The sequence below is a fragment of the Schistocerca gregaria genome, chromosome 10 (genome assembly GCF_023897955.1).
Source record: "Schistocerca gregaria isolate iqSchGreg1 chromosome 10, iqSchGreg1.2, whole genome shotgun sequence".
Lineage (NCBI taxonomy): Eukaryota > Metazoa > Arthropoda > Insecta > Orthoptera > Acrididae > Schistocerca > Schistocerca gregaria.
In genome coordinates, this window is record NC_064929.1 from 142,912,626 (window position 1) to 142,938,483 (window position 25,858).

The following is a 25,858-nucleotide window of genomic DNA, read 5'->3' on the forward strand; positions in this document are numbered from 1 at the left end:
CTTTGAGGGATGAAGTAGTAAAGGCAGCAGAGGATAAAGTAGGTACAAAGACGAGGGCTGCTAGAAATCCTTGGGTAACAGAAGAAATATTGAATTTAATTGATGAAAGGAGAAAATATAAAAATACAGCAAATGAAGAAGGCAAAAAGGAATACAAACGTCTAAAAAATGATATCGACAGGAAGTGCAAAATGGCTAAGCAGGGATGGCAAGAGGACAAATGTAAGGATATAGAGGCTTATCTCACTAGGGGTAAGATAGATTCTGCCTACAGAAAAATTAGAGAGACCTTTGAAGAAAGGAGAACCACTTGTATGACTATCAAGAGCTTTGTTGGAATCCCAGTTCTAAGCAAAGAAGGGAAAGCAGAAAGGTGGAAGAAGTATATAGAGGGCCTATACAAGGTCGATGTACTTGAGGACAATATTATGGAAATGGAAGAGGATGTAGATGAAGATGAAATGGGAGATATGATAGTGCGTGAAGAGTTTCATAGAGCACTGAAAGACCTTAGTCGAAACAAGGCCCCAGGAGTAGACAACATTCCATTAGAACTACTGACGGCCTTGGGAGAGCCAGTCCTGACAAAACTCTACCATCTGATGAGCAAGATGTATGAGACAGGCGAAATACCCTCAGACTTCAAGAGGAATATAATAATTCCAATCCCAAAGAAAGCAGGTGTTGACAGATGTGAAAATTACCCAACAATCAGTTTAATAAGCCATAGCTGCAAAATAATAACACGAATTCTTTACAGACGAATGGAAAAACTAGTAGAAGCCGACCTCGGGGAAGATCAGCTTGGATTCCGTAGAAATGTTGGAACACGTGAGACAATACTGGCTCTACGACATATCTTAGAAGAAAGATTAAGGAAAGGCAAACCTACGTTTCTAGCATTCGTAGACTTAGAGAAAGCTTTTGACAATGTTGACTGGAATACAGTCTTTCAAATTCTGAAGGTGGCAGGGGTAAAATACAGGGAGCGAAAGGCTATTCACAATTTGTACCGAAAGCAGACGGCAGTTATAAAATTCGAAGGCGTATGAAAGGAAAGCAGTGGTTGGGAAGGGAGTGAGACAGGGTTGTAGCCTCTTCCCGATGTTATTCAATCTGTATATTGAGCAAGCAATAAAGGAAGCAAAAGAAAAGTTCGGAGTAGGTATCAAAATCCATGGAGAAGAAATAAAAACTTTGAGGTTCGTTGATGACATTGTAATTCTGTCAGGGACAGCAAGGGACCTGGAAGAACAGCTGAACGGAATGGACAGTGTCTCGAAAGTAGGATATAGGATGAACATCAACAAAAGCAAAAGAGAATAACGGAATATAGTCGAGTTAAGTCGGGGATGCTGAGGGAATTAGATTAGGAAGTGAGACACTTAAAGTAATAAAGGAGTTATGATATTAGGGAAGCAAAATAACTGATGATGGTCGAAGTAGAGACGATATAAAATGTAGACTGGCAATGGCAAGGACAGCGTTTCTGAAGAAGAGAAAATTGTTAACATCGAGTATAGCTTTAAACGTCCGGAAGTCGTTTCTGAAAGTATTTGTATGGAGAGTAGCCATGTATGAAAGTGAAACGTGGACTATAAATAGTTTAGACAAAAAGAGAATAGAAGCTTTCGAAATGTGGTGCTAAAGAAGAATGCTGAAGATTAGATGGGTAGCTCACATAACTAACGAGGAGGTATTGAATAGAATTGGGGAGAAGAGGAGCTTGTGGCACAACTTGACTAGAAGATGGGATCGGTTGGTAGAACATGTTCTGAGACATCGATGGACCACCAGTTTAGTACTGGATGGCAGCTTAGAGGGTAAAAATGTTGAGGGAGGCCAAACGATGATTACACTAAGCAGATTCAGAAAGATGTAGGCTGCAATAGGTACTGGGAGACGAAGAAGCTTGCTCAGGATAGAGTAGCATGGAGAGCTGCATGAAACCAGTCTCAGGACTGAAGACCACAACAACAACAACAACAACAACAACATATAGGTATGAACAATATGTATTCCACATAAATTCAGTTAGATTACTAATAAGCCTGGTTAAATATTGAACTTATTTTTTAGGTATTAATATAAATTTTCTTCTTTATTGTTTTAGAATCTGAAGATGATCATTGTATGGACAATAGCGTTTATGACTGTGTCATAAGAATGTGATTGCGACTTTAAATAAACAAAAATTTTTTACAGAGTAACGTAAGATGTGAAGCCGAATGCCTGAGGAAACAGGGCAGGCGGTCCAGAGTTTGCGCTGCCGAGAGCCCACCGGAAGCGGCCCTTACATGCGCCGTGAGGCGGGGGGTGGGGGGGGGGGGAGGGGTGCCGGGCAGCGGAGCGTCTCGCGGCGAAAGCCCCCCGGGCCACGGCCGGCCGGCGCCAGGCACCCACCGCCACGCACCCCGCGCTGCCCGCCTATAAAAGCCGCCGCCGGAGCAGCGGTCAGGCAGTCAGAGCAGCGCCCTCCTTCGGCCGTGATATCCACCTGACGCGAACGCACGCACGGAGTCATGCGAAGAGAGGTGAGTCTCATTCTGTCTATCCACCTGGCGGAGGTTCTGTCCTGGCCGACCACAAATAACACGGGGTGGGCCATCTGCGCACAGCTACATCCTAGCTGAGCGTACACCCGAAAGCATTCGACGAAAGGTGTTCACATCATGTTACACGCTGTCTGTTTTTCAATCTTCGTGAGCCAAGATTATTTTGCCTTCCTTTGGTGTTGTCATCTACAACATTGCCTCCTGTCCCAAACTCCCCATCTCAAACCAGCATTTGCACTTTGCATCCTCTGTTAATTGCTGGACGTATTCCTACCTCCGTCGTCCCTTGCTGTTATTACTCTCTACATCTCCCTCTAGTACCACGCAAGTTATCCCCTAATCTCTTGACACAGCTCCTACCATCATGTCCCTTCTTCTACTGAGCGCTTTCCAATCATCATCTTTCTTGACCTATTCTGTGGCCAACATCTTCATATTAAAAAACTAGAAACCTGCTTCGATTTGTCTTCTTAGGCGCTTGTGGGTTTTATTGCTCTGAAGAAGGCGTAGTTATCTATGCCGAAACCTAGGTTAACACTAGGTGCTTTTTTCGCAATCGAAGCGGGTTTCTAGTTTTTTAATATATTAACCAACGATTGCTGACGCGCTGCGATGTTGAAGGCCAACATTTTCATTTCTCATTTTACCAATCCCATTGGTTTTCATCATTCTTCTGCAGCACCACACCTCTACATCTACATTTATACTTCGCAAGCCACCCAACGGTGTGTGGCGGAGGGCACTTTACGTGCCACTGTCGTTACCTCCCTTTCCTGTTCCAGTCGCGTATGGTTCGCGGGAAGAACGACTGCCGGAAAACCTCCGTGCGCGCTCGAATCACTAATTTTACATTCGTGATCTCCTCGGGAGGTATAAGTAGGGGGGAGCAATATGTTCCATACCTCATCCAGTAACGCACCGTCTCGAAACCTGGACAGCAAGCTACACCGTGATGCAGAGCGCCTCTCTTTCAGAGTCTGCCACTTGAGTTTGCTAAATATCTCCGTAACGCTATCACGCTTACCAAATCACCCTGTGACGGAACTCGCCGCTCTTCTTTGGATCTACTCTATCTTCTCTGTTAACCCGACCTGATACGGATCCCAACTGATGAGCAGTACTCAAGTATAGGTCGAACGAGTGTTTTGTAAGCTACCTCCTTTGTTGATGGGCTACGTTTTCTAAATACTCTCCCAATGAATCTCAACCTGGCACCCGCCTTACCAACAATTAATTTTATATGATCATTACACTTCAAAATGTTCCGTACTCGTACTCCCTGATATTTTACAGAAGTAACTGCTACGTGTTTGATCCGCTATCATATAATCATACAATAAAGGTTCCTTTCAATGTATTGGCAATACATTAGATTTGTCTAAGTTAAGCGTCAGTTGCCACTCCATGCACCAAGTGCCTATCCGCATCGATTCCCTTCCTTTCTGGTTCATGATTGGTTCAAATGGCCTTGAGCACTATGGGACTTAACATCAGTCTTTAGAACTACTTAAATCTAACTAACCCAAGGACATCACACACATGCATGCCCGAGGCACGATTCGAAACTGCGTGCGTAGCGGTCGCGCGGTTCCAGAATGAAGCGCTTAGAATCGGGCGGTCACAGCGGCCGGCCGGTTCATGATTGGCTACCACAACAACGCTATACTCCAGATGTGTATTGTCAGAAATTTCGTAGTCTAATGGATGCCTATGCTTGGAGCAAGTACACTTGTTATAGCGTCATCGCTTGCGGTATCCTGCTTCTACCATCTTCCTTGGTTCATCCGTCGTGTGTTATTTTGCTTCAGTGGTAAGAGAATTCCTGCATTTCGTCTATACCACAAATGTTCCCCATCTCTGCTGGCTCGTTGCGAAGTGCTCACACAGGATGTGCAAGCGGCAGAACCTGTCTATAACAAATAGCTGTTCTGTAACATTAGAGGTCCGCAATTGTCGAAATGAACGTAATATTTGGTGCCATTATACCTCGGTATCTCCTTAATTCTCTCTCACTTTGGTAGCACACCGCTCAACCTAAAACCACCATATTACCAAGTTGGCACATTCTTCCTTCCTTGAATTCGTCTTTTAAATAGCTGAATTTTATCTGCACTTCACTAAACCTCTTGAAGATGTGTATTTATTTACGAATTTATTCATTTAAAGCAACGCGAGAGCTCGTATATTTTGTTTCTCCGCTTACATATTTATGTGTTGGCTGCAGTCACATTTTCCCCTCTATTTCTGCATCTGACAGTGACGTTTTCGGTCTGTTGTCAGTTTCACTTGCACAATATCACATATGCGTCCAATCTTAGAATATTTCACAAATTTATGGCACTCGTACCAACAAGGGATATTGAACGTATATAAATAAGGGAGTCAAGAATGGTCTAAGGTTTATTCTGACTCAAAAGAGACTAACGAAAATGTGAATAGCCAAAAAAAAAAAGTTCAAATGTGTGTGAAATCTTAAAGGACTTAACTGCTAAGGTCATCAGCCCCTAAGCATACACACTACTAAACCTAAAGTATCCTAAGGACACACACACACACACACACCCTTGCCCAAGGGAGGACTCGAACCTCCGCCGGGACCAGCCGCACAGTCCATGACTGCAACGCCTTAGACCGCTCGGCTAATCCTTCGCGGCGTTGATTAGGCGGAATTGGAAAACGACTGAAGGTATACGCGAACTATCCCTTGATAGCCTTTTCACAAAGTTTTCAACACCAATCTGAAGTAAAGAATCTGAAGTTATTTTTTCTTTTTCCCATAGGACTATGAAGACCAGGTTAGACTGGTTGCACCACAAACAAAGGTACTTAATCCAGAATGAGATTTTCACTCTGCAGCGGAGTGTGCGCTGATATGAAACTTCCTGGCAGATTAAAACTGTGTGCCCGACCGAGACTCGAACTCGGAACATTTGCCTTGGAAGGTAGGAGACGAGATACTGGCAGAAGTAAAGCTATGAGTACCGGACGTGAGTCGTGCTTCGGTAGCTCAGATGGTAGAGCACTTGCTCGCGAAAGGCAAAGGTCCCGAGTTCGAGTCTCGGTCGGGCACACGGTTTTAATCTGCCAGGAAGTTTCAAAGGTACTTAATTCCTCCCCGGCTCTTGCGCTTGTACTCACAGTACGTGTGTAGATGTACACAAACATTTTTCAGTACTTTCAAGTTCGGGTGTAAACCTGTAGTAATTGTACTCGTAAAGCAACTGCGAACTTTGTGGCCTCGGAAATTAAGAATTATGTACACAAAAAATGGTGAGTTTTGTTCATCAGTTTGGCATCCTTACCAGGTAGGACCGATAGAAGAGGTAGAGAAGATCCAAAGCAGAGCGGGGCGTTTCGTCATGTGATCATCTATTCGCCACCAGAGCGTTCCCGCGATGTTCATTAAACTCGATTGGTAGACGTTATAAGACTGGCATTGTGCATCACGAAGATGTTTGCTATTGAACGTTCGAGACAGCACCTTCTGGACAACGTATTACTTCTGACTACACCTCACGTAATGACCACGACGAGTAAATTCGAGAAATTAGAGCCAATACTGAGGTTTACAGTCTATCATTCTTCCTACGAGCCATTCGCGAGTGGAGCAGGGAAAGGGGGGGGGGGGGGGGAAGAGTTACTGGCACAATACGCTCCGGTACACACCATTAGGTGTCCTGCGGAGTATGATTTTAGATAGATGTGGTATAGGAATATCTTCAGTGTCCAACAGCTGTAACGGGGATAAAATCAGGCTGAATACGGTTAACGCAGAACCTCGTACGTATTCCATTTTCCAGCGCAAGGGGCTCTTTGACTCGCGGTACATTCAAAGGTCCGCTGTCTGATGCGCTTTGACAGACATTCTCAGCGTGTAGATACAGCTCAAGATCTAGAGTGCCCTCAGTAATGTGTGCATGCAGCAGTACTTACAAACATTCACAGGCGGCTTGCTTTCGCTGTGGACAATGGCTGAGAAAGACGCCCGCACTTTAGAGGCGCCGTCCCACGCTGTTTCAGTGTGCTGGTTTCCCACACTTGACAAGTCCCCACGTAGCAGCCATGTTTTCAAAACAGGCACGCTGCCGCCAAAATACTGTGTTGACACACCATCTGTAACAATATGAGAACTGGACACCGTGTCTCGATTTGTAAGTCACGTAACGCTGTCCCCCCAACCTCAGTATGCTTGAAGAATAACGACCTCTAGTAAATAGCACTCCGATCAGTACGTAATATACAGCACACAGTGCAACTCTACCACGAACCTAGGTTGCTCGAAAAGCAATCTGTTAGTTGTGTGTTCCATAGATCACTTGTACGGATATTTTTATCGAAGTGACATGGAAAGTGTCGATTTACAGGATATGTGTACATGATTAGTAACAAAATTCATGAACATATTATTATTTATAATCAAACTTTCACTCTGTAGTGGGGTGTGCGCTGATGTAAAACTTTCTGGAGGATTAAAACTGTGTGCTGGACCGAGACTCGAGCTCGGGACGTTTGCCTTTCGCAGGACTTTGGTAGAGCACTTGCCCGCGAAATGTAAAGGTCCCAAGCTCGAGTTTTGGTCAAGCTTGCAGTTTTAATGTGCCAGTAAGTGTCACATAATTATTTTTAGTCCTACATGTGGAACTACATTCTTTTTTAATACCTGTTAGTTTTCATTGTGGAATTCATGAATGGAATAGAAGCAGTTGTCCACAAGAAATGATTTTAAATTAGATTTAAAATATTTTATGTCAATCGGTATATGATCAAAAATTTTTGTTGCTGCATGTTGAACTCCTTTATGAGCCACTAACAGCTTTAATAGTGGGTAATGAAGGTCAGTTTTTGCCTCTAGCTTTGTAGGTGTGGACATCACTGTTCGTCTCAAACTGTTAAGGATTATTTATGACGAATTTCATTACTGAAAATATGTATTGTGACGGCCTCGAAGAGGTAGCTATATGACGTCCATGAGTGAACACTACATATTATTCTCACCACTCGCTTTTGCACAATCAATAATTGCTGAGTGACGAGTTACCGCAGAAAATTATTCCATAAGACGTTACTGAGAGAAACTATGCGAAATATGTTGGCAATTGCATGAAGAGCAAAAGTATCTGAATTTAACTGTTTGAGAAGCTCAGTAACCTAAGAAACGGGAGCGGACCCAAAATTGAACCTTGTGGGACTCCATAATTTTTTTTCCCCACTCACTAAACTTTTCTACATTTCTGACATTGACTGAATTATTCTGTACAGCCTTATTCGTTCTGTTTGTGTAGTATGTGTCAAACCAGCTGACTGTAAAGCCATCAGTTCCACAAAACTTGAGTTTTTCTAAGAGAGTAACAAGATGTACACGATCCAACGCTTTGCAAAAAGATCACGGAAAATACTAAATGGTGAAGTGTTATTATTTAAGGCTCGTAATATATGATGATGAGTGAATGTATAAATGAATGTTGGAAGTGGACGAGTTACTTTACCTCTGGTAGGTGCACTGGTCTTACATTTTTAATAACGTCGTGCTTACGTGAATGGCAGAGGAAAGTGCCCGAAACCAAACTCCCCCTTCCCCCTAAAACGGACCATCTAGTGTCTTCAGTCGAGTTCTATTCTAGTGGGACCAATTGTAAGCAGGACTTTGGACTTTTACCATTCTTTAGCGGAGCGCACAGATTGCCTGCTTCACTTGTTGCTTATCAGTCAGCCATTACAAGTTTTGACAATGGAAAAAGTTTTTACGTTTTGCTACGTTTCTCGTTACTTCTTCCAGAACCTGTCCTCTAATCGATTTAATCTATGTGTGTTCTTGAGTAGTTGCGTTTAAGTTCGATGTTTCTTTGTAAATCGTTTCATTGACATGTTTCGTTAAAAATTTATTTGGTTAACAGAATCTAGGATGTACTTGAGGAAACTGGAGCACCTTCAGTTTAGTCAACCGGACTCTTTACTGTATGTATTTAAAGTCCGCCTGTCTTAGTACACTCTCTAATAATGGGGAAGGCTGATTAAAAAGAAAGTGGAGTTGTTTTAAACTGACTAAATCATTGAAGCGGTTCGGAAAAATAATACAGGTTGGAAGGAGTCCAGTAAACAGTATACCGTCCAAATCCTTTGACGCTGTCCAACACGAACTACGGTACACAAGAGGACGCAGCAACAAGAGGAATAGGCAGACATAGAATTTCGGGTACAGATCTTGAACAAGGTATGCTTTGTCAGTGTCATGGTATGGAAGCTTCTTTCTTTGGGCTTACTCGTAACAAAATATCAAAAATCGCAGTACAAGTGGCAGAAAGAAATAACACTGAACGCCCTTTGAAAGACGAACCTGCTAGGGCAAAATAGTTCAATCTTTCTCATGAACGTCACAAAATTCAGACAGAAAGCCTACAGGAATTAGCTATAGCAAGGCTCTTGATCATCCTGAATTAGGTTTTCCGTGATTTCCCTAAATCATTCCAGGCGAATGCCAGGATGGTTCCTTTGAACGGGCAATGCCGATTTCTGTCCCCCATCCTTCCTCAGCCCGATGGGACTGATGACCTTGCTGTTTGGCCCTCTCCCCCAAAACCAACCAACCAACCAAGGCTCTTGGGTTCAGCAAAGAAGCCAGAGAGAAATTCTATGACCTTCAGGAAAATGTTAAATTTAATTTGGACCTAGATTATATTTTGTCTAATCAAATACCTTTTTCTAGTTTTGTCTACAACTGTTTTACTTATTTCTGTAAGAGGGCCGATTTTTGTATCTATTTTTCGTATCTGCTAAGTGTAAGGTTTTCGAGAGTATTTTTTTTTTGGGGGGGGGGGGGGAATAACTTTCAAAGATATTTTCTATGAGTAAAATATAAATGGTGCATCTACATCTACATGGATACTCTGCAAATCACATGTATGTGCCTGGCAGAGGGTTCATCAAACCAACTTCACGATTCTCTATTATTCCAATCTCGTATAGCGCGCGGAAAGAATGAAGACCTGTATCTTTCCGTACGAGCTCTGATTTCCCTTATTTTATCGTGGTGATCGTTCCGCCCTGTGTAGGTCGGTGTCAACTAAATATTTTCGTATTCGGAGGAGAAAGTTGGCGATTGGTATTTCGTGAAAAGATTCCGTTGCAACGAAAAACGCCTTTCTTTTAATGATTTTCAGCCCAAATCCTGTATTATTTCGGTGACACTCTCTCCCATAATTCGCGATTATACAAAACGTGCTGCCATTCTTTGAACTTTTTCGATGTACTCCGTCTGGTAAGGATCTCACACCGCGCAGCAGTATTCTAGAAGAGTACGGACAATCGTAGTATAGGCAGTCTCCTTAGTAGGTCTTTCACATTTTCCGTCCTGCCAATAAAACGCTGCCTTTGGTTAACCTTCCCCAGAATATTTTCTATGTCTTCTTTCCAATTTCAGTTGTTCGTGATTGTAATACCTAGGTATTTAGTCGAATTTACGGCTTTTAGATTAGACTGATTTATCGTGTAACCGAAGTTTAACGAGTTCCTTTCAGTATTCATGTGGATGACCATCATCTTCTTTTAAAAATTTACTTCTATTATTAAAAACCGAAAACGAACTGGCTTACGCTTTTGGACACTTTTCCCTCCAATATGTACGTTCTTCAACAGGTCTTCATGAGGGCAAAGAGATTACGGAACAGAAACTATAAGGTGCTCTTTCAAAGCGACGTACTGCCATTCGTATTTTCGCAAAGAACAAAATTACAGGAGAGGCAATTGCTCTCATGTCCCTCCTGGTAGCTAAGCAACATTTGGTTGACAGATTTTTTTAATTTTGCTTGTAGACAAAAAGTCATTCCGGATCGGTCGAGGTACGTAGCCCACGCTGTACGGCATACGCAAAATAATTAAAATTTCCTTATCTGCTGCCGATTCTGGAATCGCAGATGCAGCGGACAGAAGCGTAATATCTGAGATTGGCCGGATGGGCTCGTATGCGCCGGTTATTCCGCGCGTCACGGTCCAGCGACATAAGCACCGAACAGCCGCTCCATATGGTGGGAGGAACAGGTGGCGTACTTTCTGGACACGCACGCTTTGAGGACGGAGAAAGCAACTCTCCAGTAGTTTCCGCTGGACAGCGCAGCACGCAACCGCTTTCCAGAGCTCTCCTCTCCCCCCCCCCCCCCCCCTCCCTCCTGTTAATTGGGCTGGCCGTCGCCTCGCTTTGTTGCCCAAGATCCTCATCAGACAACAACAATTTTTAAAGGGCCGACACGCCACGATCCGGCGAGTCCGCTATCTCGATGCATGGAGTTCCGGGAATGGAGCGGAGATGGCGCCGGGAGCGCTGGAACGAGCGGAACGGAATTTCGCCTCTGTTACGTTGACCTATCTTGTGTAATATCATAGGCCATGTCCTAACCACATATGGAAGGCAGTTTGGTTCATTCGGCCAGCTGTACACTACTGTCCATTAAAATTGCTACACCAAGAAGAAATGCAGATGATAAAAGGGTATCCACTGGACAAATATATTATACTATAACTGACACGTCATTACATTTTCACGCAGTTTGGGTGCATAGATCCTGAGAAATCAGAAAATCTGGCCGTAATAACGGCCACGATGCGCATGGGCTTTGAGTCAAACAGACCTTGGATGCCGTGTACAGGTATTGCTGCCCATGCAGCTTCAACACGATACCACAGTTCATCAAGAGTAGTGGCTGGCGTATTATGATTTGCGTGTTTCTCGGCCACCATTGTTCACAGGTTTTCAATTTGTGAGAGATCTGGAGAATGTACTGGCCAGGGCAGCAGTCGAACATTTTCTGTATCGAGCAAGGCCCGTACAGAACCTGCAACATGCGGTCGTGCATTATCCTGCTGAAATGTAGGGTTTCGCAGGGATCGAATGAAGAGCCACGGGTCGTAACACATCTGAAATGTAACGTCCACTGTTCAGAGTGCCGTGAATCCGATCAAGAGGTGACCGAGACGTGTGACCAATGGCACCCCATTCCATTACGCCGGGTAATACACCAGTATGGCGATGACGTGTACACTCTTCAAATGTGCGTTCTCCGCCATGTCGCCAAACACAGATCTGACCATCATGATACTGTAAACGGAACCTGGATTCATCCGAAAAAATGACGTTTCGCCATTCGTGCCTCCAGGTTCGTCATTGAATACACCATCGCAGGCGCTCCTGTCTGTGATGCAGCCACAAGGGTAACCGCAGCCACGGTCTCCGAGCTGATAGTCCATGCTGCTGCAAACGTCGTCGAACTGTTCGTGCAGATGATTGTCGTCTTGCAAACGTCCCCATCTGTTGACTCAGGGATCGAGACGTGGCTGCACGATCCGTTACAGCCGTGCAGATAAGATGTCTGTCATCTCGACTGCTAGTGATACGAGGCCGTTGGGATCCAGCACGGCGTTCCGTATTACGCTCCTGAACCCACCGATTCCATATTCTGCTAACAGTTCTTGGATCTCGACCAAAGCGAGTAGCAATGTCGCGACACGATAAACCGCAATCGTGATAGCCTACAATCCGACCTTTATCAAAGTCGGAAACGTATTGGTACCGATTTATCCTTCTTACACGAGGCATCACAACGTTTCACCAGGCAACGCCGGTCAACTGCTGTTTGTGTATGAGAAATGGGTTGGAAACTGTCCTCATGTCAGCACGTTGTAGGTGTCGCCACCGGCGCCAACCTTGTGTGAATGCTCTGAAACGCTAATCATTTGCATATCACAGCGTCCTGTTCCTGTCGGTCAAATTTCGCGTCTGTAGCACGTCATCTTCGTGGTGTAGCAATTTTAATGGCGAGCAGTGTAGATTTCACGTTCAAATTAATGATTAACTTCAGTCATAGCGTCTTAGAAATTACATCGGCTGAAAGCGATCACTGATCTTGACACGGTCCACATCACTACTTTTGTTTTATAATTTTACCAGCTGACTAACACGGTCTTACACGGGTATTCAATTAGTCATTTTTCTGTTAGAAACAAAAAAGAGCATTGTTTGTAGTGTGATACCGAAAACATTTCGTTTCCATCGTAATCGTGAAAACACCTTTGAAATTACGCAGTAGACTCGGTGTGACATGATGCTGAACATTTCATGAACGCAGCTGTTTCGCGTGTCTACAGCTGTGTTTTGTAAACGTCTGTATGTCAACGCCTCGTCATAGCTTTATAGGCGACTATTATTTTCGCCTAGAACAGTTTGCGCTTCGCAGTTTGAAGCCGTCAAAAGCCCTGCCAGGTGTCACAGATTTCTTGAAGCTGACTCGACTGTAGAGCCTCTTAGTAGCAAAGAAAAAATGTATGAAAACTTAATCCACGATGCGGCATTTTTCTCCAAACATCTCCGTGTCTATAACGTCATGTCAGTTGAACTGTGTGTCGTTCAATGATGTACTTGTGTAGGTACTTTGAGCGCCATATGTGGATACTGCCTGCGGAATTTATTGCGAACACGGTAAGTAGCAGAGAAGTAATACAATTAAACGTCAAGCATGATGGGGCAGTCTTAGACGCATCTCATAGTTTCTCGTGTTGTCTCTCCTGAATCATTCGACTGACGTGGAAATCGGTAGATGTACAGACAGACCCATGGGTACAATTTCAGAAAATTTTGATGGTTTATTCAAGAAAGAGAGCTCCACAGACTGGGCATAACAATAACGGATTGGTCCATCTTTGGTCCTTATGAAAGAAATTTGCTTTGGTGTTGATCCAAAGAGTTATTGGGTGTTGTCCGGAGGAATATAGTGCCAAATTCTCCATAATTGGCGCGGTATATAGCCAAAATCCCGAGCTGGTCGCAGGGCCCAACCCATAATACTCCAGATGTTCACTAATAAGCTAAACTCCGTCCCAACAGACCTTGGAAGGCCCAACGGCACCGACCGGCCGCCTTGTCATCCTCAGTCTACAGGCTTCACTGGATGCGGATATGAAGGGGCACGTGGTCAGCACACCGCTCTCCCCGGCCGTATGTCAATTTACGAGACCGGAACAGCTACTTCTCAGTCAAGTAGCTCCTCACAAGGGCCGAGTGCGCCATGATTGCCAACAGCGCTCGGCAGACCGGATGGTCACCCGTCCAAACGGTAGCCCAGCCCGACAGCGCTTAACTTCCGTGTTATGACGAGAACCAGTGTTACCACTGCGGCAAGGCCGCTGACTGCAGACGTTCTACTATTGGAGATACATCCGGCGACCTTTGTGGGCAAGGTAGGATCTGGTAAGAGCGGAGGCAGCAGAAACTCTCCCGCGTGCGGTCGGGCATTATCTTGCTGAAATGTAAGCCAAAGATGGCTTGCCAAGAAGGGCAACAAAACGCGTATGATATCGTCGACATACTGCCGTGGTGCAAAGGCGCCGCTGATTATAACCAAATGGGTAATGCTGTGTAATGTAATGGCGGCCCAGAGCATCATTCCTGGTTGTCGGACCGTATAGCGAACGACAATGTGGTTGGTATCTCGCTACTGTCCGGGCACTCTCCAGACGCGTCTTCGCTGGGCACCTAGGTTCAGACAATGAGATCCAACGCCCAGCAACCGACAGTCATTGTTTGCGCACTGCCATTCGCGAATGGAAGAGAGAAGGAGAAAACCCAGTGATACCTTGAGTACCTGTAATGTTGTGTGTGCCTCACTGCGTTTTTTAAAAATAATTTGTGCCTGATTTTATTCTGAGAAGCTCAGTAATGTATGTAAATACCATAAACGTAAATATGATTCAAAAAGTAGTTGAAGTGAAGTGAAGCGCAATTGGACAGCCAGAAACTCTTTAGCACGCAATCCCCACAACGATAGTAGTTGTGAATCTATGAGTATGGACTATAAAAAAATTAAAAAAAGGAGAACGTATTGCTAGGCCGTCGCTCAGAACGTATTGTTACAGTTAATGAAAATTGATAGTGATAAAATCGACATACGTATGTGTAAGAGTTGCCAAACATTTATGTATACAAATTTTCTGGAAGTGAAGAACAGAAATATCATGTTTTTGGAAAAGGAGGTGAACTTCATCAATCGACAGAATTGTAAGTTCACTAAAAAGCAAGAAAAGAAATGCATTCTCTATAGTCTTATTCAATACGTAACAACCTCTCATAATTTCTCAATTACAGTAATTGGATTATATTCTTGTACAATAGTATGTTGCTGAACTCCACTGACCAATTTTGAAGTAGCAGGACGTGTAGTTTGAAGGAAGCTTGTGTGCCAAGCAATCTCCTTTCCTCACGAAAAGCAGATTGCTGTTTAATCTTATTTAGTTACCGAGCGAGGTGGCTCAGTGGTTAGACACTGGACTCGCATTCGGGAGGACGACGGTTCAATCCCGCGTCCGGCCATCCTGATTTAGGTTTTCCGTGATTTCCCTAACCCGCTCCAGGCAAATGCCGGGATGGTTCCTTTCAAAGGGCGCGGCTGACTTCCTTCCCTAATCCGATGAGACCGATGACCACGCTGCCTGGTCTCCTTCCCCAAACCAACCAACCTTATTTACTTACAACAGTGGTCCCTTAGGTATGAAAAGCTACGAAAGATTTGGGCCTAAAGCTACCCGTAATGCCGCCAAATAACTAACAGAGTCGTGTTTTAAACCTTAAAGAACAATAACTTCCTCTAAATTGTAATACGTCACCAAGTGGTGCAGAAGCTGATCATTCAAGGAGGCAGCAACCAAAATTCAGGTACCAGTTACGACTTACAATAAAAATCTCAATCAAAAATCAATCTCTCTCTCTCTCTCTCTCTCTCTCTCTCTCTCTCTCTCTCTCTCTCTCTCCAGACACATATATAAATACTCATAATATTAAAATAAAAGTCATTTTATATTCCCACCACTAACACAGCAAGGTGGCTTACGGAGTGTAGATGTAACAGTAGATGTAACAGGTAGTACTGTTAACAGTGTGGAACTAACGTAATTTAGTGGATTTGTAAGTAGCAGCCAACTTTGGCAGGAGTGTCGACGGATGATGTAATTAGACGGCAAACTAGGGCGCGAACCTCCCTTCCGTAATTCCTCGGCCCGTTAGGCGAGACAGATCGGCGGTCGGCTCGTTCTGCCTAAGGGCCCCATTACGGCCGAGTACAGCGGAGGATGTGCGGTCAGCAGCGGGAACAAGCGGATTAGCCACAGGCCGGAGGTTTGCGCAGGCGCAGAATCCTGCTGTGGGGAAGGGGGATGAGGAAGGGAGGGGGAAGGGCGGTAGGGGGGAGGGGGGTGGTGAGGTGGACAGGACTGGCGACGTTCGGGAGCGGCAACTGTCTGAAGCGAAATATCCCTTCCACTGAACTGAGATCAACGACTACCTGCATTTCACAATGCAATATGTTTCTGAAATAAACCGCTATCAGCTATATACAGGGTGTTACAAAAAGGTACGGCCAAACTTTCAAGCAACATTCCTCACACACAAAGAAAGAAAATATGTTATGTGGACATGTGTCCGGAAACGTCTACTTTCCATGTTAGAGCTAATTTTATTACTTCTCTTCAAATCACATTTTTCATGGAATGGAAACACACAGCAACAGAACGTACCAACGTGACTTTAAACACTTTGTTACAGGAATTGTTCAAAATGTCCTACGTTAGCGAGGATACATGCATCCACCCTCTGTGGCATCGAATCCCTGATGCGCTGATGCAGCCCTGGAGAAAGGCGTATTGTATCACAGCCGTCCTCAATACGAGCACGAACAGTCTCTACATTTGGTACCGGGGTTACGTAGACAAGAGCTTTCAAATGCCCCCATAAATGAAAGTCAAGAGGGTTGAGGCCAGGTGACCGTAGAGGCCACGGAATTGATCCGCCTCTACCAATCCATCGGTCACCGAATCTGTTGTTGAGAAGCGTACGAACACTTCGACTGAAATGTGCAGGAGCCCCATCGTGCATGAACCACATGTTGTGTCGCACTTGTAAAGGCACATGTTCTAGCAGCACAGGTAGAGTATCCCATATGAAATCATGATAACGTGCTCTATTGAGCGTAGGTGGAAGAACATGGGGCCCAATAAAGACATCACCAACAATGCCTGCCCAAACGTTCACAGAAAATCTGTGTTTATGACGTGATTGCACAATTGCGTGCGGATTCTCGTCAGACCATACATGTTCATTGTGAAAATTTACAATTTGATCACGTTGGAATGAAACCTCATCCGTAAAGAGAACATTTGCACTGAAATGAGGATTGACACATTGTTGGATGAACCATTCGCAGAAGTGTACCCGTGGAGGCCAATCAGCTGCTTATAGTGCCTGCACACGCTCTATATGGTACGGAAACAACTAGTTCTGCCGTAGCACTCTCCATACAGTGACGTGGTCAACGTTACCTTGTACAGCAGCAACTTCTGTGACGCTGACATTAGGGTTATCGTCAACTACACGAAGAATTGCCTCGTCCATTGCAGGTGTCCTCGTCTTTCTAGGTTTTCCCCAGTCGCGAGTCATAGGCTGGAATGTTCCGTGCTCCCCAAGACGCCGATCAATTGCTTCGAACGTCTTCCTGTCGGGACACCTTCGTTCTGGAAATCTGTCTCGATACAAACGTACCGCGCCACGGCTGTTGCCCCGTGCTAATCCATTTATCAAATGGGCATCTGCCAACTTCGCATTTGTAAACATTGCACTGACTGCAAAACCACGTTCGTGATGAACACTAACCTGTTGATGCTACGTACTGATGTGCTTGATGCTAGTACTGTAAAGCAATGAGTCGCATGTCAACACAAGCACCGAAGTCAACATTACCTTCCTTCAATTGGGCCAACTGGCGGTGAATCGAGAAAATACAGTACATACTGACGAAACTAAAATGAGCTCTAACAACGAAATTAAGCGTTTCCGGACACGTCCACATAACATCTTTTCTTTATTTGTGTGCGAGGAATGTTTCCCGAAAGTTTGGCGGCACCTTTTTGTAACACCCTGTATACGAACGTTTAGAGGAACACGAGCGCTTTCCTGCTTTCGTGATGCCAAATCACATCATCAGGTGTACATCTACAAGATAGAAAACGTACAACTGACATTTCGATGATAAAAAGCAGATACCTCTCCTGATGATCTTCGCAGTATGACAACCAATATAAATTACTCACACGTCTGTAAAACATTCACTCACTGATACGGGAAGAAGAGGGACTCAACCTGCTCAAAATAAAATGCTATCACCCATAACGAACAGGTGTGATAGTTCAAACTGACCAGTTGAGAAATTAGCATGTAAGAAGCGCGTCTACCCACTGTGAAAACAGCAAAAATAAGAAAACATGGGAAGAGAAAAAGCCCTAACTATAAACACTGACAGCACGCGGTTAAAAAAGCTTACTTCACACCAGAAAGCGATCGACAGCAACCCTCCAACCGATTGGCTGTGCAGGGCCATACTGGGTGTCTCACTCAGGGCACAAGTGATGCCATACATATAGCGGGGAAAGTTAGTAACATTTTCGTGGATATCCAAATATCTAGAGAATTACCGAGGCCCCCGCTTTTAACTTGGCAGTTTTTTAACAGGTCGATAGGACTACACTACTGGCCATTCAAATTGCTGCACTAAGAAGAAATGCAGCAGATAAACGGGTATTCATTGGACAAATATATGATACTAGAACTGACATGTCATTACATTTTCACGCAATTCCGGTACATAGATCCTGAGAAATCAGTACCCAGAACAACCACCTCTCGCAGTAATAACGGCTTTGATACGCCTGGGCATTGAGTCAAACAGAACTTGGATGGCGTGTGCAGGTACACCTGCCCATGCAGGTTCAGCACGATACCACAGTTCATCAAGAGTAGGGACTGGCGTATTCTGACGAGCCAGTTGCTCGGCCGCCATTGACCAGACGTTTTCAATTGGTGAGAGATGTGGAGAACGTGCTGGCCAGGGCAGCAGTCGAACATTTTCTATACCCAGAATGGCCCGTACAGGACCTGCAACATGCGGTCGTGCATTATCCTGCTGAAATGTAGGGTTTCGCAGGGACCGAATGAAGGGTAGAGCCACGGGTCGTAACACATCTGAAATGTAACGTCCACTGTTCAAAGTGTCGTCAATGTGAACAAGAGGTGACTGAGTCGTGTAACCAATGGCACCCCATACCGTCACGCCGTGAGAGACTCCATTGCGTTCAAAACACGGATGCGACCATGATGATGCTGTAAACAGAACCTGTGTTCATCCTAAAAAATGACGTTTTACCCTTCGTGCAAGCAGGTTCGTCGTCGAGTACACTTCTTAGGCGCTCCGTCTGTGATGTAGCGTGAAGGGTAACCGCAGCCATGGCCTCCCAGCTGATAGTCCGTGCTGCTACAAACGTCGTCGAACTATTCGTGCAGTTGGTTGTTGACTTGCAAACGTCCCCATCTGTTGACTCAGGGATCGAGACGTGGCTGCACGATACGTTACAGCCATACGGATAAGATGGCTGTCATCTCGACGGCTAGTGATACGAGGCCGTTGGGCTCCAGCATGGCGTTCCGTATTAGGCTCATGAACCCACAGATTTCATATTCTGCTAACAGTTATTGGATGTCGACCAACGCAAGCGGCAATGTCGCGATACGATAAACCGCAATCGTGATAGGTTGTAATCCGAGCTTTATCCAAGTCGGAAACGTGTTGGTACGCATTTCTCGTCCTTACACGAGGCATCACAACAACGTTTCACCAGGCAACGCCGGTCAACTGCTGTTTGTGTATGAGAAATCGGTTGGAAACTTTCGTCATGTCAGCACGTTGTAGGTGTCGCCACCGGCGCCAACCTTGTGTGGACGCTCTGAAAAGCTGATCATTTGCATATCACAGCATCTTCTTCCTGTCGGTTAAATTTCGCGTCTGTAGCACGTCATCTTAGTGGTGTAGCAATTTTAATGCCCAGTAGTGTATAATGCCCTCCTTGTTGCGGGTACAGTATTTATTTTCAGAACGTTCACTCTTTCCCGTATCAGGTCGTAAATGTTTTACTGACGTGTGAGTATTTCATATTGGTTGTCATACAGCATAGACTATTTGGATAGGTATCTTTATCTTATGATAATGTCGATTTACGTTTCCTATCTTTTAGATGTACACCTGAAGATGTGAGATGACATCACAAAACCGATCCTTGATTGAGTGGTTGGGTGATTCGGGGGAAGGGACCAAACAACGAGGTCATCGGTCCATCGGAGTAGGGAAGGACGGATAAGGAAGTCGGCCGTACCATCTCAAGGGAACCATCTCGGCGTTTGCCTGAAGCGATTTAGGGAAATCACAGAAAACTAAATGAGCATGGTCGGACGCGGGTTTGAACCATCGTTCTCCCGAATGCGAGTCCAGTTTGTCAACCACTGCGCCACCTCGCTAGGTGGGAAGCCAGTCGTACCAAAAGTACAAAAAGAATGACCGGATTTTAACTTGTAATAATATTGGGACGAATGTCACTAGGTAACTGAAACAGCTCTAGATGTAGTAGCCATGGTCTAGAGTTTCAGAAAAAATCCGCTAGATGTCGCTACGAGTGCAGTTTTCCCAATGCCAACGTACCTCAACTTTGGATAGGACGTACAGGACCGCGAGACCAGACTTTACACTCTAGGCCTCCTAGGTCCCATGGCTTAACACCATGCGATTTCTTCCTGTGGGGATATGTTAAACAATGTGTTTACGTTCCTCCCTTACCTCGTGACATTGATGAACTAAAAATCAGAACATCAGCTGCTGTAACTTCAGTGGCACCTTGCCTATCTCTGAGGCCGAGCGGTTCTAGGTGCTTCAGTTTGGAACCGCGCCGCTGCTACGGTCGCTGGTTCGAATCCTTCCTCGGGCAAGGATGTGTGTGATCTCCTTACGTTAAGTTAGGTTTAAGTAGTTCTAAGTTCTAGGGGACTGATGACCTCAGACGTTAAGTCCCGTAGTGCTCAGAGCCATCTGAACCATTTGAGGACACTTTACGCCCTGTTTGGGATGATTTCGGTTATCGGCTAGATGTCGTCCTTGCAGCCAATGGAGGGCATATTGACCATTTAAGATGGATTTTTTTTTATAAACTTCTGTCTTTTCTGAGTAATTTATTATGGAATTAGTTGGTGTTAAGCCCTTCTTCCTAGTTAATTCTATTTACAATCGGGTCATTCTTTTTGGGGCACGCTGTATTCCACCATGTGTCCAAGACACGAGATAAAACAAACGAAATACCCTCGAGATCTCAAGAAGTATGCAAAAGTTCGTCTTCCGCAGCAGGCAGCTTAATAAGGCATGCTGGGGCCTTCATTCATGAATTTTTTCCAATCGTTAAAATATTTCACAGTTTCACAATTATTATCCACCACGTTTTGCTTTCTTTTTGGGAAATACGAGTTGGTAGGCTATGCGATGGCAGCATTTTCCACTTTATCCCTTTTTGTGCACATCATCGCCGACGTCGTCAGCGACAGCTGAAATACTACACTGTACATGATGCACCCATTATGGTCGCTTGGCACCTCTAGTTTAGACTGTCCAGCTGTACACTGCTCAAGTGGTGTCAACCAAACTGCTCTTGAATGAGAATTTTCACTCTGCAGCGGAGTATGCGCTGATATGAGATTTCCTGGCACATTAAAACTGTGTGCCGGACCGAGGCTCGAACTCGGGACCTTTGCCTTGCGCGGGCAAGAGCTCTACCAACTCAGCCACCCAAGCACGACTCACGCCTCGTGCTCTCGGCTCTACTTCTGCCAGTACCTCGTCTCCTGCCTTCCAAATTTCACAGAAGCTCTCCTGCTCTTGTGAGCCTTGTGATAAAATGTAGGTTGCATGAAACTTCCTGGCAGATTAAAACTTTGTGCCGGACTGAGACTCCAACTCGGGACCTTTGCCTTTCGCGGGCAAGTGCTCTACCAACTGAGCTAGCCAAGCACGACTCACGCCCCGTCCTCACAGCTCTACTTCTGCCAGTACCTCGTGTCCTACCTTCCAAACCCTACAGAAGCTCTCCTGCTCTTGTGAGCCTTACGATAAAATGTAGACTACCTATTTTGCCGCTGGCTGACACGACTCCATTGCCCGCAGACGCTGTTGGCCCTGCTTACCGTCGCCCTCGCGGCAACGGTGGTGGCGGCGAAAGACTCCCCGGCGGCCAAGGATGACCACAGGACGAAGCAGGCTGAGGAGGAGATCAGCAGGACCCAGAAGAAGCGCGGCCTCTTCGACCTGGGCTACGGCGGCGGCTACGGCTCCGGGCTGGGCATCGGCTACCTGGGCGGCGGTCACGGGCTCTTTGGGGGCGGCATCTCCGGCGGCGGCTTCGGCGGCAGCTACGGAGGCCACGGCCACGTGAAGACCGTCACAGTCACCCAGAAGGTCGGAATCCCCGTGCCGCAGCCGTACACCGTCCACGTGCCCGTTGACAAGCCCGTCCCCTACCCCGTGGCCAAGCCGTTTCCCGTCGAAGTCAAGGTCCCCGTCGACAGGCCTTACCCCGTACCGGTCGAGAAGCCCGTCCCTTACCCGGTGGAGAAGCCTTTCCCAGTACCAGTGAAGGTGCCGGTGGACCGACCCTACACCGTCCACGTGCCCGTCGAGAGGCCCGTGCCCTACCCTGTGGAAGTCAAGGTCCCAGTGCCCCAGCCCTATCCCGTCCACGTCCCCAAGCCATACGCCGTCGTCGTCGAGAAGAAGGTACCGGTGCCAGAGCCGTACCCGGTCGAAGTGAAGGTCCCCGTACCACAGCCGTACACCGTCCACGTCAAGGTACCGGTGGAAGTGCCCGTCGACCGCCCTTACCCTGTCCACGTAAAGGTCCCCGTGGACAGACCGTACCCGGTGCACGTCCCACAGCCCTACCCAGTGGAGAAGCCAGTGCCCGTACCCTACACCGTCGAGAAGCCCTACCCTGTACCAGTGAAGGTGCCCGTGGACCGTCCTTACCCGGTGGATGTCCCCAAACCCTACCCAGTACCTGTAGATAAACCAGTGCCCTACCCAGTCGAGAAGCCAGTTCCGTACCCAGTCGAGAAGCCCGTAGCCTACCCCGTCAAGGTACCTGTTGACAGGCCTTATCCAGTTGATGTGCCCAAGCCAGTCCCTTACCCAGTTGACAAGCCCTACCCTGTGCCTGTTGACAAGCCCTACCCAGTACCTGTAAAGGTCCCAGTAGAAAGGCCCTACCCAGTTCCCGTGAAGGTCCCCGTTGCGGTCCCGATCAAGTCTCACTACGGCGGTGAAGGTCTAGGCGGTGGCTACGGAGGTGGATTAGGGGGCTACGGAGGTGGATTTGGCGGCTACAGTGGAGGCGGCTACAGTGGAGGCTACCACCACTAAGGCGGACTGTTGATGCTCTGAAGTTACCACCAAGGAGTTCGTCTCCTTCGCCAACATCGTCCATCATTAAACGCGCCAACAGTATCTGAAACATCATCATCATCAGTCGTCCTATGATTCCACGCCCTGAACAACAGCTGACGTCATCACTGAGGTCCAACTGATCATCATTCCTCACTGCTGATCCTGCTCCTTGAGTCGTCGCTCACACTCAACTCCCATGCACCACATGTTTTTGTATGTATTCGCAATTGCGTATAATTGTACCGCTGGCTACGATGTGACTCTCAGTGGAATTTTACTTCACCTTTCCTTTCACGATTACTCAGATTTGTTATGAGGAGGAAATATTGTGTCCTTCTGGCTATTAGTTGTCAACCCTCCAACTTGAGTGTAGTAAACGTTGCTCAAAAAAGGATTGCCCAGCACATTGCAGAGAACTTCATACGAAGAGGCTCTGTGACAGGCAAGTCCAAACGAAGGAAGTGTCCCTTGGAGAATGATGCCAAAGCATCCTAGTTACCAGAAATCACATTGCTAATGCTTCCTTGGATGCGCCTAAGAGAACTGCAAACAGGAAGAGTCACTGTGTAACAGAACGGTACAAATATGCTTTTGCATTATGTATAGTTTTCAGCCATTTGTCAAAGTTTCTGCTTGACGCACACCAACTCATTTTGTGATAAGTCTTGTTTATATGTTCATAACTATTTTTGTACTGCAAAAATAAATAAAAAATAAAGAATATTTTTCTCATATTTTCTGCTCTCTGCTAAATTCCATTTACTTTCCTGTAAGTCGGCCGGGGTGGCTGGGCGGTTCTAGGCGCTGCCGTCTGGAACCGCGCGACCGCTACGGTCGCAGGTTCAAATCCTGCCTCGGGCATGGATGTGTGTGATGTCCTTAGGTTAGTTAGGTTTAAGGTGTTCTAAGTTCTAGGGGCTGATGATCTCAGAAGTTAAGTCCCATAGTGCTCAGAGCCATTTGAACCTTTCCTGCAAGTTTCACATGCACTTCCTCAGATCTTTAACTCTTCTGATAAGACGTTTGCCCACTTACATCATGTCAGCCAGTTGCATAAGTATATTGTGTTGTACTATACCCAACATAGATCTGAAGACTGAGAAAGAGGGTTTAAGTTTACTAAGTATAGATATTAAATTGTGATTCTCAATAGCCTGTAAAGTATCGCTCTTCTTGCAAATTCAAATTATTGAATGTGGTCATGTTTGCTTTTCTGTTTCACCTGATCAATGGTATTACTCAGTCACTTCATTTCTACCGCAAACAATGAAGGAAAACAGCTGATAACAATATATATATATATATAATGATTTAATACATTCCCCCTTACAGGGTGGGTATTTGGCAAGAAAAATCTGTAACAATTCATGTGGTCACGATCGAGACGTACTATCACTACGGAATTTCCGTCTTTCGCTTACCTCTTCATCTTAGAGTAGTACCTGCACCCTACATCCTCAGTTATTTGCTGGATGTATTCCGATCTCTGTCTTTCTCCACAGTTTTCAGCCTCTACAACTCCCTCTAGTATCATTGAAGTTATTACCTAATGTCTTGACATGTCCTATCACCCTGTGCCTTTCTTGTCATTGTTTTCCATATGTTCGTTTCTTCGCTGATTCTGTCGAGAACCTACCTATTTTTTTTTTCTTATCAGATCACCTGATTTTCATCAGTCTTTCTAGCACCACTTCTCAAGCGCTTCGATTCTCTTTTGTTCCTGTTTTCTCACAGTCCATGTTTCGCTACAGTACAATGCTGTATAGACATACAACATCAGAAATTTCTTCCCCAAACTGAAGCCTATCTTTGATACTAGTACACTACTCTTAGCCAAGAATGCCCTTTTTGCCAGATTTAGGCTGCTTTTTGTATCCTCTTTGCTTCGTCCGTCATGTGTTATATTGCATCCTAGGTCGCAGAATTCATCAACTTCGGCTACTTCGTCAGACCGGTTTCGAAGTTCTAGCTATTCTCATTTCATCTACTGCTCATTAATTTTGGCTTTTTCCGGATTTGTCAATCCATAATCTGTATTTGTTAGATGTTGATTCCATTCAACACGTCCTGTAACTGATCTTCACTTTCACTGAGATTAGCAATGACATCCGCGAACCTTATTAATGGTATCGTTTCACCTAGAATTTTAATCCCACTCTTGAACCTTTGTTTTATTTCCTTCGTTGCTTCCTCGACTTATAGCTCATACAGGAAGGGTGAAAGGCTCATTCCCTGTCTTATACTCTTTTCAGTCCGAGTGCGTGGTTCTTTGTCTTCAAATCTTAATGTTCCCTCTATGTTCTTGTACATATTGTAGGCTATTTTCCTATAGCTTACTTCTATTTTGATCAGAATTTCGAACCTCATGCAGATTTCGTATTATCGGACTTATTTATACATCGACAAATCCTATGAGCTCGGCATCAGGGACACTCAAGTCACCGAAGTTGTGTCCACTTGACTTGCATCTGACCTCTGAGAAACGTGATATCGTAATTATTATCACTCCTGTGAAGGGGATGGAGTATTAATAATAGAAATCAAAGCGTCAAATTAGCATAGGGCATAAGATAAGTCAGGAATGAGCCTGTATTCACAGTGGGGAAACATGAAATTTGGTGCCCCGCCATGTTTACTATTTGGCCTGCTCCTGTTCTCTACCAAAAATACGATTCACCAAAGGCAATGGAATTCTCTTCAAGAACTGTGACGCTTAGTGACTAGAATACTTAGCAAGGGCCCAAACGCATCGATACAAGATAAATACAGCAAAACAATGGACGAGTTGAAAAGTGTTTCACGGCGAACCACTTAACACTAACGCTTAGAAAGACTAATATTGTGCAGTTCCAAGCAAAAAAAAAATCTGGTATGGGAAAGATGGATGGCTGACACATTACATTCGGAACACACCTTGGATTTTTGAACGTGTACGGGCATTGATGACAAGCGCTGAAGCCTCCCTTG

General features: G+C 45.4%; 1 protein-coding gene across 1 annotated transcript; it reads left to right on the forward strand.

Moving 5' to 3' along the window:
- The first annotated feature begins 2,450 nt into the window (after positions 1 to 2,450).
- LOC126293542 (uncharacterized) lies at positions 2,451 to 23,625 on the forward strand. Its single transcript, XM_049986808.1, has 2 exons — positions 2,451 to 2,534; positions 21,617 to 23,625. Exons 1-2 carry the CDS (start codon positions 2,523 to 2,525, stop codon positions 22,865 to 22,867), a joined length of 1,263 nt encoding a protein of 420 aa, XP_049842765.1. The 5' UTR covers positions 2,451 to 2,522; the 3' UTR covers positions 22,868 to 23,625.
- Positions 23,626 to 25,858: the final 2,233 nt, after the last annotated feature.